Genomic DNA, 13,534 nt, shown 5'->3' with positions numbered 1-13,534 from the left:
TGGGGTTGGCTTTGTTTGTTTTTAAAGAGAACAGCGTAGCTATTCGTAGCATGTGAACACTCCAATGGAAACAGGGAGAGAAACTGGTAGGTCAGATTGAGAATAATGAAGATACCACTTCTGCCCCCGTCAGCCTGTGTGCACTTGATTCCTGCACTAACCAGCAACATGAAAAGACACAGGCCAGTGTTTCCCTTGTATGCATCGATAGGGGAAAAATTCCCTTTGAAGTCTTTTATAAAACACAGCCTTCACAAACACAACTAATGCAGGCAGCCTGCAGCGGTCTGTCTAGGATGAAGTCAGGCCACATCCAGTTTGCATCAGTCTGTTTCCACCTGGGTCAGCAGGGCCAGGGACGCATGCGGGAGGCCACCAAGTGCCCGAGGGGAGATTACGAGAGGACTTTCACTTGTTCATTCTTCTGCTAAGGAAGCAGCCAGAGGCACGTATGTAAGAGTGTACTCTCTGCCTTTTACAGGACAAAGCGTGGCTTATTTTTGTAGCAAGCAAGAATGTACCTTAATGAAGTGCCGGTTTGTTTTCTACCCAGGTCCAAACTAATAAGACTCAGCGTAGCCTAGGCATGGTTGCTGACCTCTTCCAGGAAGGAAAAAAAAAAAACCAAGCTGGTTTTCGAACCAGCCAGCGTCCCCAGATTTTATATGTTTCTAAATATTCTGCTAGGAAACCCCCCCCCCCGCCCCTTTTTTAAAATGATGGTCTTCGCCTTCTGTTTAAAAACTCTTCCAACTATATTGAGGGAAGCATTGTGTGAAATAGTGAAATAACGTGCTTTCCTGTGCCTGGGGGACAGGGAGAAACTACCCAGTGGGGTTTGCGTATTTTATTATTTTCGTTTTTATTTCTACCATTTGAAACAGCACTCTTACTGTCATCCTAAAGTTGTCACCAGTCTCTCGAGGCCTTGGCTGCTGTTACTGACCCATTACCTTGGGGAGCCTGCCTCCTTGTTGATGGGGGACATGCTGGGAGGAGGGGCTCAATAGTGCCCCCTAGATTTAGCCCTGAGAGCCTGGTGGAAGGCAGCGACTGCTGCCGTCATTCTGACTTGTGATGGTGCAATGAAATAATGTGACCCCGAGGGCCTCTAACCCTCCCATTCTACCAAGTCTGGGTTTCCATGCAAGGCCATTTCAGCAGACCTGTGAGATTGAGTTTTATACTTCATGCTCCTCGCCCCCCCATCCCCTGGCACTTTTCTGTCATTTCAGCCTCTTTCTGTTTGTGTGTGCTTTAAATCACCAGCTTTTTACCGATTGTTTCCTTTCACAGTAGCCTGTGTGTGTGTGGTGTTTGTGTGTGTGTGTGTGTGTGTGTGTGTGAGAGATTCCAAGGCACGGGGCCGGATCTTTGTGTGCGGTGTCCGGAAGCTAGCATAGTCAGTGGCCTGCGGGGGGGGGGGGCGGGGGGGGGGGCGGGGGCCCTGTGGTTGTGAGCTATCCCTGAGAGGGTGGCTTTTGTGGAGCTTAGAGCTCCAAGTTTCAGCCTATCACAAATATTTACCCAAATTATCAGTTAATTGGACCTTATAAATCCAAACTCTTGGTGTATTCGTTTGTCCTGTATGTGTCCCAGTACACAAGGGAATATTGGGCCTGCTTCATGCCCCTGATTCCCCTTTAAAAAGGATATCTATAAGGTTCAGGGTCCATAGCCATCATAAACCGCTAACATGATTTACTTCTTCAGTTCGTAGTAGTGTGCTATAGTTAATAGAAAGCAAAGGTTGGCTTTAGTTTTCGATTTGGGGTTTGTTTTTTTTGTAGATTTTGCCAGTTAAAAAATCTATCTGTAACTTTGTTATAATCCAGATATTAATGGTTTATATTGTTGACTTGGGACATTTTTTTTTAACAGCGTGCTTGAGGTATAATTCCACATGTCACACAGTTCACCCTTTTAAAATACACAGTCAAGTGGTGTTAGACCAGTCGAACAATCATGTGCGACCATATCCCATAATCCATTTTTAGAACATTTTCATACCCATTATCAGTCACAAAGTGAGTTTTATTATTTTCAAGATTTATACCGATTATTTCATTTTCTTGTTGACTTAGGAAAATGCTGAGGCAGAAAACCTTTTAGTACTTTGACAGCAACAAAGGTTTTAATGTAATTGAAAATCGGTTTTTGGGTGTTTTGTTTTGTTTTTAATCTCAGGCTTACTTGGTTGACAATGTCCTATTCTGAGTCTTATCATTTGTTTTCTAATCTTTGGAGTTGACCATAGGAATTCTCAGCGTTCCATCGCATTGTTCGTTGAGTCTGTGTAAGTGAGAGGCAGCTCCCAGACCTCTGGGTTCGGAGCCTTCGGGCACGCTCTCATTGTCTTGCTCAGTTTCCTCATCTGAAGCAACAGAGATCCTGTGTCCCTAGCTCGTAGCAGGTAGTTGCAGATGACCCATCTGCCTGTTCTAAGTCATAAAGCCGACCCAAGATGTCAGGGTACATATATTTCTCTTTCGTGGGTTCTTTGTAGTGTCTTATAGCCATACCCCTAGAAGAAAATCTTTGGCAAACTTTTGAATATTAGGACGCAAATGGGAGTCTCATTTGCGGAGTTTGATCAAGGACTCTCAGGAAAGTTCTCTAGTAGGGATTGAAACTTTTTGTGATGAGCTATCTAGGTTTGGGCAAAACATGACCATCAGCCCAGATTCAGATTCTTCTGCTCTAGATCAAGGGGTTAGAAGGGCGGGCAGCAGAAACCCAGGCACCGTTGGAAACGGCTGGCTGCCCTCACACAGAGCTCAAGACCCGAGAGATTTTTCAAACCACTGTCCCTATTCCTTCTGCAGAGTAGAGCCTCACGTTCACCATGGCGCCCTCCATTCTGGTTTCCATGGTAACTCCCTGGCTGGGGACTTTTCCTCTTCACCTGCTCGAGGTCTCAGGGAAAATGCTTAACCTTTTATTTAAATCTTCTCACCATCCTGCTTTCACCAAGGACAAGAAGAGTAAAATCTTTCTTGCGAGTTGGTCAGCCAGCCTCCCTACACCAAGAAGGGTCCTCCCCTCCCCCATGCAGACAAGAGTGCAGATCCTTGCACGCGCAGCCTGGTTGCCTTGGGACACACAGCTCCAGAAGGGGAGGAACCAGTGAGTGCACACACAGAACCACTCTTAACGTCTTCTGCCTTGTCCATTTTTTTTTTTGCAGGAAGATCCACGCCTGAAATTTCCAGTTCATATGCGGTCAAAGGCCTCTTTAAACCCCAATGACCTTGGCCCTCTTCCTGTGAGTACACTGGAGACGCGTGGACAAGTCCGAAAATGTGTATCCGTTCATCTGCCCGGTGTTGATGGGGAGCCCCTGTGGGCCTTCCCTTTGTCCAGGCTTTTGGGGTCCCGCTGGTCTGTGGTTTCTTAACAGGAATGGGTGCATGGCTGAATCTGATAGTAACTATAGTTTATACCAGTACTTGTGAAAGAGGTTTCTGTATTATTAGCTAGCTAGTAGAAATGTAGACTTGGGTACCTAGAATGTAAGGGACATTGTCTACACGTGACAGTTTGAGCAGTGCGCATTTAGTCTGTAACTCAGCAACCACTGGTTCTGTCCCTTATTGCGAATTTAGCCACTGGGAGGACACATTAAAAACAATGGGAGAAAAAGGCCTAAGTAATTCACAGACAGTTTCTGTAAGTCATTAGCCTGCAGTCCCTGTTTTTCATTGTTTTTCTTCCTTGTTGAGGAACTGTTCTATAAATTTAACTTCTTATCAGGTTTATTCTCTTTGGGGGCCCAAGTTGGAGTTGAGCAATTTAGATTTTGAACGAGATACTTTGCGCCATACGTCCTTTCAGGCCCTCCCCAAGTCCAAAAGCCTTACAGGGCAGGAAGGTGGGCAGGGGCGGGCAAGGACTTGAGACGCTTTTGGAATGAGGGTGCTGGGAGTTCTTTGATGGTGAGCTTCCAACACAGAACTTTAGCTGTTGGGGCCTGGTGTGTGTATGTTATGGCACAACTTGAATCTAGAAAAGTTAGGGTTCAGGCTTTATTTCAGCAGGTTTTATACAAATATCTCTCCTGTCCTCCGAATCTGTTTGGCTCCGGGTTTAGATGGAAAGAACCAGAGAGTGCCGGAGACAGATAAGACGTGAAAGGCAACGTGTTGTCCTGATCTGTTGGACTCCTGATTTCCGATAGCACGTGGGCACAGTTGAGACAATGAAGGGGCACATTCCAGCCTTACCTTGGAAAAAATACCCAATCCATGTTAGGTTCCTGAGTCCAAATAGAGCCCACACCAGAGAATCCTCCATATGAGGGCTTTCAGCCACCTGGTGACAGGGCTAAAGCATCTCTCTGACATTTTTAAATTAACCTTCCTCCTCCCTTCAGTCCTCAGTAAATATTCATTTAATTAAATGAGCTTATTCAATCCTAAACTCGACTGTTGCATGGAATGCTGAAGTTTCCCTTTGAAGCTTTTGAAATATGAACCCCTGTTTCCTGTTCATCATGCAGTGAGTGAAGGTTTCTAAGACTAGTGAACATGTGGTCAAGAGTTAAGTTGAAATGTTTGTAGTTTATTTATAACCTAAAACTGCACCCTATAAGAGAAGAATAAAAAGTGTGTCCTAGAGTGTTTAAATTTAGCCATTGATTTTTGGAACTGTTAGCTAATGTTTGGATTCTCTCTCTCTCTCTCTCTCTCTCTCTCTCTCTCTCTCTCCCCCCTCTCTCCCCCCCCCCCCCCCCCCCCCCCCCCCCCCCTCTCCCCCTCCTCCCTCCCCCTCCCCCCTCCCTCTCCCTCCCTCCCTCCTCCCTCTCCCCCCCCACCTTCCCCACTCCTAATACCAGCCTGGTTGGGAAGAAAGAATTCACTTGGATGGCCGAACATTTTATATTGACCATAGTAAAGTAGGCTCTTTTATAGACACATAGGCATTGCAGGTAAAGGGATGGGGGGGCAGGGAGTCATTCAAATATTATAGTGAAAGGTTTGTCATTTCACTCTTTGTCTAGGCAGCCAGGTGTTATGTGGAGAGAATGATCCCAGAGAATCAGTGCCCTCGTACGGTACTGTGCATTCATCTAAGTTTGCTTTAAACTAGCCCGTCAGGCTTTCACCCGATTTGATCTTGTGGCCTATTAACTTTTTTTTTTATTAAAAAAATTGGGGAGGTAGATAACCCCTTGATTTCTGCGCTTTTAATAAATACACTCTAGTAATAGAAAATAAGCTTTTAGAAGTCATGATTGAGTCAAAAATCTGTGTGAGCAGTGCTTGAAGCAGCATGTTAAGTTTCTTAAACACTGCTTTCAAAGGTCTTACGGCAAGAAGCCCATTCTGACTTATTTTCTATTCATAGCATGCTTCTTTGCACCCAACGCACTAATACATACACAGTTCGTATCTTGAAATTATAGCGTATTTGCTCCGTCACCTATGAATAAATGCGTGGTTCTCATTTCAACTAAAAGTTAAACTAATAAAGGTTTTGCTTTTAGGCAGCAGGTTTTTTGTTTTTGTTGTTGTTGTTGTTGTTGTTGTTGTTGTTTTGAAGTGACATGTTCTCCAGGGGAGCATATTTTTGCGTATCCCTTAAAACTTCGGAAAAATACGTATTTGAAAGAAGTTTTCAATTGTATTTACAAATGTGTGCAGTTGGTAGTATTTTGATCTTTCTTTTCATCTGGTTCATGAACCGCAAGTCTACGCCGGGTTTCTCTAGCCTCACGTTCTCTTAACTAACCCAAACCACACTGATGAGCCACTGGTGGGAAATCTGGCCACAAGGACTCCTCGTGGATGGGGAGTGCCACTGTCTCCTAGGTCTTGTGCCCCTTCTGGGGGTTACTGAATGAGCGTCCTGTACACTTTCACTTTGAGGCACAGGAACTGAATAAACCAAGAAGCCCAGCGGCCCACAATTACACCAAAAGTGGGAAGTCTTAAATGGATTAGGGGCGGGCTGCCCTTTTAACCCTTTGGTGAAAATCGGGTATCTCAAGGGTACGTAGGCTTAGTTTTCTCTTTGACCAGGAAAAGTATCCAGGGTTTGCCTGCTTTCCAGAATTTTACAGTGAGCCGAAATTGCTACCATAACTGCTTTAACCTTACTTTTTTCTCTAATATGCTCTTTATAATTCTACTCATCACATACGTGATCTGTTAAAATAAGGAAGGGGCCAAACCTCTTTTTCCCACCAAGACCAGAAAAGAATTTCTCGTTTAGTTTTTATGCATTTCAGTTTCAGTTTTCAAAGGTAGGTACGAATAATAACGATCTTTCTCTTCAAAAGGCCTTAACCAGTAACACAGCCTCGGTCTGCTACGCACAGAACATTTCACACAACCTTGTGGCCACGTTCTAGCTGGTGATCTGACGTTCAGGTCAACCTGAGAAGAATTTTATAAACGCTCTTCATGCAAGGGCCCCCAAACCAGAAAAACGTTACCACAGAGGGCCGTCCTAGTGGACGTTAGAAACAATAAAGATCACAGGCTGTTTTTCTAGTGGCGTGCATAGTCCTGCCATAGTATGTAGTAGATGCTTGATAAATGGTGACATGACGTTAATTCGTGGAGGGTCAGTGGTGAAGACATGGGGAAGTTGATGTCCTTGGTCAGCAGGTGGAGAGAACTTGCCTTAGAGAAGCCGCTGTGCCTCCAGCCCGAGGCTCGACCCCCTTCTGTTTGCCGGGAGGCAGGACAGGGTGATTTTGCTGCATGCCTCGGCAGTTCCTTACTCCTAATGGGTCCGCCGGTCCCTCCAGACGCACAGCTCCCTCGCTCCACATTCCTCTCGCCAGAACAGACAGCTTACGGGAGGCTTCCCTTTGCTCCTGGGGATGGTGTAGACCTGGCACAGAGCCTGGTTGATCTAAGCTACAAAAAGAGGTGCTCCTTGTGGTGCTTCACCTGGAGACAACAGTTTGCCCTGCCTCGACCATACAGAAAAGTTCTCCAAACCAGATAATAAGAGTGGAAATTGGGTGAGCAGAAGCTATGTTTACGATCACCTCATTTGCTGTAGATGCAACATTTCTGCCATTTCTCCCTGGTTTGTCAAAGTTTGCTCAGTCACAGGCTATAAAGTAGGGTACATATCCATTAAAATAAATCCGTCTGCTTTTTCACCAAAATGCAGTCTGTGAAAAGTGCAGGAACACCTGTCTTTTTAAGCAGCTTTCTCAGGCCAGCAGGGGTACTCCAAAATGCATTTAATCACCTTGTAGGTGCCGTTTAGGAATGTATCACCTCTCCTTCTAAGCAGTTTTCTCCTATCTGATTTCTAACAAAGTTCTGCACCTCATTTTGCTGTCCTGCGTGCAGGACAGGAACCAGGTCATCCGTACGTGTAGCATTTCACACGTGCACACAGCCTGTGAGAGATTCACCGTCCTCTTACCTTCCATCGTGACCAGGACGTGTGACTGCGCATGAATGACAAAGAACCGCAGTATACTTGTCTTTTAGGTAACGAGGCTATTTATTTTCTGCTTCATAAAACTCTTTTAAGAAGTCACACATTTCCAAGATTAAAAATACTCAGCCACCTTAAAGAGGTAGTTTCAGAAGAGACCAAGTCTGGACCTCTGTAGCCCCTGTCTCCAGCCTGGAGTCAAGTTAAGGCAGATCTTGACCTGAATCTCTACCTCTCTCGAGGGTCCTGTGGTTCTTCTTAAAGACCAGGTGTGTCCAGCGGCTAAGTCCGTGGCCACAGGTGTCTTGGATACAAAGCTGGAAGAGAAAACAAAATTCCAGTGAGGCTGTTAAATCCTGCCTTCATCTTTCCTGCCAACAGTCTTACCAAACCAGTTAATCATAGCTATAAATTAACTGTGATTTTCCTTCTTCTCCTTCATTCTTGTCCCTGTATTTGAAATACAATGTTGGAGGACCAAAAGCGAATTTAGATTCAAAAGTTTTAGAAAAAAATGAGCAAACGGCCACCGCACGTTCACACATTGACAATGCTTAGCTGCAAAATCGTTCTGTATTATAACCACACAGAAACTTACGTGGTTCTGAAGGCTTAGACTGTTTTAAGAGGGAATCTGTTTTCGCCATCAGCTTCGTTCAGTCATTTGAAAAATAACATACGAGGCTCCTGTCACTTTCTAGGAAGTGTGTTCCATGGTGCAGAGGGGGCTGCAGAGATGAGTAACACCAGCCCCTGTCCTCGAGGGACTTCTATTCTAGTAGGGGGTCCCAGGAGGTATTTTCAAAAGTGATGTGTAGAGCAATGAACTAGTTTTGCAGATGCAGAAGCAAAGACCATACCTGCTCAGTACATGGCTGAGCACTAGGGCTCTGGGATGTCTGCAGGAGGGCCTTAGGGACAGATTATTTTTCAGATGGATCCCAGATGAGGAGTAAGATGTATCCAGGAAAGCCAGGTGGAGAGCGACCCCAGGAAGGAGAGAACATGCCAGCGTATGAAGGTATTGCAGACTATGCCACGGTCAGAGAACGGTGCTTAGGGTGCAAATGGCCAGCGTGCAGAGGAGGCTGGCGTGGCACATAGGTCAAAGGGTGCCCGCCAGGGACGGGAGCTTGGGTCCCTTCTGCAGGCAGGAAGGAGGTCCTGAGGCATTTTCTGAAAGGGGGCGTGACAACGGTCAAATCCTTTCTTTAGGAAGATCCATCTGGCAGAACCACAAAGGAGGTCTTGAACAGGGACGCGTGAGACTGAGGCCAGGGAAGCATAGAGAATAGTCCACGGAAGAGATGCGCCCTCCAGAAAGCAGCTTTTTCAGTGAGACGGGACGGTTTCGGGAGCATCGGAGGAGAATGGCAAGGGGGAATGGGCGTGGGGCCAGCGCTGGGTTTGAACAGTGAGCGCACTGATACTGGCATTCGGGAATACAGAGTCACAGGAAGGGTTTTGGATGCTGGAAGATGATGGGTTCAGTTTTAGTAGAGTTGGATTTGAGGCCACTGGGAGAGGCAGTGGCTTGACGTTCCAGTCTGGATGGACCACGTGTAGGTGCTCATTGATTCACTTCCGCTTTGACAGCATCCAGGTGATGGGATTGTAGTTCAGGGAGCTGTTACTCAGCTGTGTTCTGTTTATTTGGTTTTCTTTTCTCCCATTCTCCATCACAATGGCAACTTTGACTTTCCAGAGTCTTCTGTTCAGGAGGTAAGGGACCCAGAATGCCTTTTGGTAGTTTCATTTTAAAACTTGACCTCTCCTTTTATTAAAATAATTATGTCAGACTTGGAAAATTTCCTGGTATGGTCATTAAAACTGAGTTTATTAGCTGTTCTTCTCAGTCCTCTTACAGAGTATACAGGAAATAAACAGAATCCGTATTCTTAAATAATTTCCTTTTTTTTTTTTTTTTAAGCCAACTTAGATTCCCTAAAACTCCAGGGAGAACCCATTTTCTCCTAGTCTGCCCTCCCTGTATCTTTCACGCAAGTCCCTCCCCGCACCCCCCCCCGCCACAGTAATCCCTAAAATCTTGAATCATGCACAGTCACAAAACCCAAGTGATTCAGAGCAGCTACTGCATATTATCACCTACACCCCTGACGTGGTTGTATAGGCAGCATCGAACAGTCTTGCTGACATTGACTCACTTAGAAGAAAGAAATCTCTTCTTGCCAACTTGGCCAAAAGGGAGACCTTCCTCTACAATCTTCCTCTGCTGTAGCTGATCTCATTTTTTGGCCCGCCGTAGTTGCCTTGATTTTTGCGTGCATATGGGTGATGCATGTCATGGATTATTCATGGGTTCATTGTCGGGTTCTTCATTGAAAATGGGTTTTTTCAATATGACAAGCCAAGAAAAAAGTATTTGAAATGAGACGAATCCTGTGTGTGTTTTCACTCTTTAGGGACTAAGACCTCTTATGCCCTTTTTCAGTTAAAGGAACATCAAGATCAAGTTATAAATCCTTGAGAGAACAGGGGTTTATAATTGAAATTTTGGCAGATTTCCTGCCAAAAACCGTGTGAATAAATGGTTTTGCTTTAGTTTTGCCTTTTTGATGGCGTGTTTTTAACTAAACAGTATGAGGGGTGGAGTGCTACATACCATGGTTCTCTTCTAACCCTGAAACACTAAGGGATTTATTTGGGGGACCAGTATGAGAGATTGGACAGCTCTTGCAAAATCCAGAAATAATTCTTTTTAAAACATTTTTGATGTAGACTAGATTTGAACTAATACGCTGATTTTTTATTTTTTATTTATTTATTTTTTTAACATTTTCAGATAGCAAAATTACTCAGTGGGAAGACCCAAGACTGCAGAATCCAGCTATTACTGGTCCGGTCAGTATCCTCAACCTCTTAACTCTTCAGTGTAAAACTTGGGTTGCATCTAAGCACATATTTCTTTCTTTCTTTCTTTCTTTTTTAATTTTGTTTATTTTTGAGAGAGAGAGAGAGAGAGAGAGAGAGTGTGTGTGTGTGTGTGTGAGAGAGAGAGAGCGCGAGCGAGCGGGGGAGGGGCAGAGAGAGAGGGAGACACAGAATTCGAAGCAGGCTCCAGGCTCTGAGCTGTCAGCACAGCTCAGAACAGGGCTCGAACTCACAAACCATGAGCCCTAAGTCAGACTTTTAACCAACTGAGCCACCCAGGCGCCCCTAAGCACATATTCCTTGTATATTGCTGCTTACCTGTTGCTCTGGGCTCAGTATGGTTGACTAGGTTAGCATCGCCCCCCTCTCTTCCTCACTGCAGTTCCCGGGCGGGGGGTACGTCTGCATTTGCCTCTTCGAAGAGCTTTCACTATAAAGGAAGAGAAAGTTGCTAATGGTAACCAAAACTAAACATTGTTTCCTCCTTTGTAAAAAGGTGGATTAAAAGTATAACAATCAAAACGTCCTCTCTTCTATCTGAAGCCGAGCCCTCCATCTGTAGAGTTTTGTCCTTTCTTGGGGCCAAGGGGGAGGGGGGGGCGGGGTAAATGTACACTAACAGATTGAAGCTGTATTCTGAATCTCTTCCAGCACGGAACGTCTGTAAAAGTTTGGGTGAGGTTGTAGCCAACCTCTGGAGCTGGCAGGGTTAAGAACCTTTGTCTCTGCTGACCCACTGACTTTCTCACAGTGTCCGCATACACGCCGGGTGCGAGAGGAAGCTAGGTAGAGCACCCTTTTAAAATACTGCCGCACGCTGTGTTCATAAGGAAGAGCGAGAACCCCCCTGTCCCTGAGCAGTAACAGTCACATGCTATTGAACACCCGTGAGCAGACTGTCGAATGGGTCATGGTCTGCAGGGAACGTACCAGCGTCTTTGGTCCATGTGGATATGAGTGCGGGGAGCTAATTTGGAATTACAGGAAATGTGTGGGGTCAGCAAAGCATTGCAAACTTGGGAATCTGTTAGAAACTGGAGGAGCAAAAGGAACTGAGGTCTATTGAGTGCTGAGCTAAGAGGCCAGCAGGCATGTTTAAGATACTGCTTTTGTGGCTTTAATCTGATTCAGTTCACGTTATGTTTTGAATTACAAAGGTAAGTCCGTTTGAAATCGTAGAAGGTAGTATCATGCAAACCCACCTTAATACCTGACATCCCCTTAATTTGTTGATTTCTTTATCAGCTTTGTTCAGCTGCTTTGCTGCCGTGTGACGCAAAGTGCCCAATCATACCTGAGTTAAAACAGCTGCTTTTTATGTACCTTCAACACCTGCCTTACCATGGCTTCCTTTTGATATTTTCACATTCACAATAAGGTGTGTTAGAGTCCTATTTTCTCTTCTACATCATGAGAAACAACGTATTCAAGAATCAATGCTGTTTTCGAGCATCAGAGGACTTTTGACATAATTCTGAAACCTTTTGAGATATTTCTGTTGTTTTACTGATCATCTGCCTTCACTCAAACGCTGTCAGTTCTTACCGATTTCTACTGAAAATTGCGTAGCATCATAAGTCCAAGTAAATTTGACCCAAAGAGAGATTTTTTTTTTTTTTTTTTTTTTTTAAACAGAAGAGCCTTGTTTATGCTTTCATTAGTAGTAGAGATGCTTCTTTCAGTAAGAGCATGTGTATTTAGGTAATTATCGACTTAGTGTAGACGCCTGGCTTTAGTTGTCATCGGTTCTGAATATTTGGTAATTTCCATGATTTCTTTCTCTCCTTGACTTTACAAGCTATTTAGAATGTGCTGTTAGTTTCCAGGAGTATGGAAGGGTTTTTGCCTGTCCATTTCTTACTAATTTTCTAATTTTATTGCATTGTGGCCAGAGAATACTGTCTGTGAAATATTGATTACCAGATATTTGAAACTTCCTTGTCAGCTTGGCCTTTTTTTAATTAATGTTCTTTCTGTGTTTGAAAAGAATGTGTATTCTGTCTTTGTTGGGTACAAAGTTCTTTATATGTCCATTAGATCGAGCATATTATCCGTTTCCGTCACTGCTTTTTATCCTGGCTGTTCTGTCTAACCAAGACAGGACTGTCACAATCTCCCACAGTGAGCATGGCTTTGTCCGTCAAGGACATTCACTTTTCTCTTCGTTAGTATTTGCCTGGTATGTCTTTTTCCCCCCTTCAGCTATGTTTTTTTTCTCTCTCTCTCTTTTTTTTTTTTTTAACCTTCTATTACATTGATAAAGTACCCTTTATTTTCTTTCACTTTCTATACCTGCTTGGAAGTTGTATTTCTGTTCCTTAGTGCTTACATTAAAATTTGTAACCAACACCCTTAATGTCAAAATTAATCACTCTCTCTTCCTGAGTAGGATGAGATTTAGGGAACTCTCGTGCCGCTCTTCCCACTCACTTTGCATTGTTCAGTGACATTTGAAAACTTTAGAAACAGTCATTAACATTTTACCTTTTTTCAACAGCTAGTGCTTGTTTCTTTCACTTACATGTAAGCGAATTTCTTTGCCCAGGTTTTCTTCTGAATGAAGTATAGTTCCTATTCTCAGAGTCTTGTCTACAGATCAGCAGCATCAGAATTATGTGGAAACTTGTTAGAAATGCAAATTTAGGAGTCCCAACTCAGGCTACTGAAAATCAGCAACTTTGGCGGGAGAGGTGGGGGGGGGGGGGGCAGCAAAATCTACGTTTGAACGAACCTTTCCAGGGATTGTGATGCCCGCCCCAGTTTGAGAGCCTCTGCTCGGGCAGCACTGTCTCGACAGCGGGAAACTCTCAGTCTGAGGGAGAGGGCTTATCTGCCCTCTCTGTTAAATGGTAGGTCAGCCATAGTAGAAGCCTTTGGTTAACAATTCCTTTCCTAATACTTTGGAGATATTCTTTCTTGTCCCTCTGGCCCCCGTAACTGTTGAGAAACTTGTTATCAATCTGATTCTTGGTTTCGGGTGGGTAAATCTTCCTTTTCTCCGGCAATTTTGAATTTCCTCTGTGACTTCTGCGGTTGTATAATTTTACTGTCATGAACCTCAGTGTGGATTTCTTTATTCTGCTTTGGACTCACCGTAATCCTTTAATATGGGGCCCGTGTCTTTCCTCCATCCTGGAAAACTCTCGGCAGTTGTTTCTTCACATACCACATCTTTGCCGTTCTTCCTGGTTATCTGTACCAGTAACTCCTCCTGGGTATGTGATTCCCTTTTATGTTC

General features: G+C 44.4%; 1 protein-coding gene across 1 annotated transcript in view; it reads left to right on the top strand.

The window, feature by feature from the left end:
• Nucleotides 1–13,534, top strand: part of NEDD4L (NEDD4 like E3 ubiquitin protein ligase) — a 344,746-nt gene that overhangs the window by 294,605 nt on the left and 36,607 nt on the right. The window contains 3 exon segments of the mRNA XM_030335978.1: nt 3,188–3,265; nt 4,835–4,889; nt 10,208–10,266. Of these exon segments, the coding sequence (XP_030191838.1) occupies nt 3,188–3,265; nt 4,835–4,889; nt 10,208–10,266 (192 nt within the window).

The sequence above is a fragment of the Lynx canadensis genome, chromosome D3, assembly GCF_007474595.2.
Source record: "Lynx canadensis isolate LIC74 chromosome D3, mLynCan4.pri.v2, whole genome shotgun sequence".
NCBI lineage: Eukaryota > Metazoa > Chordata > Mammalia > Carnivora > Felidae > Lynx > Lynx canadensis.
Note: the sequence above shows the minus strand (reverse complement) of the source record. Positions and strands in the feature narration are given on the sequence as shown.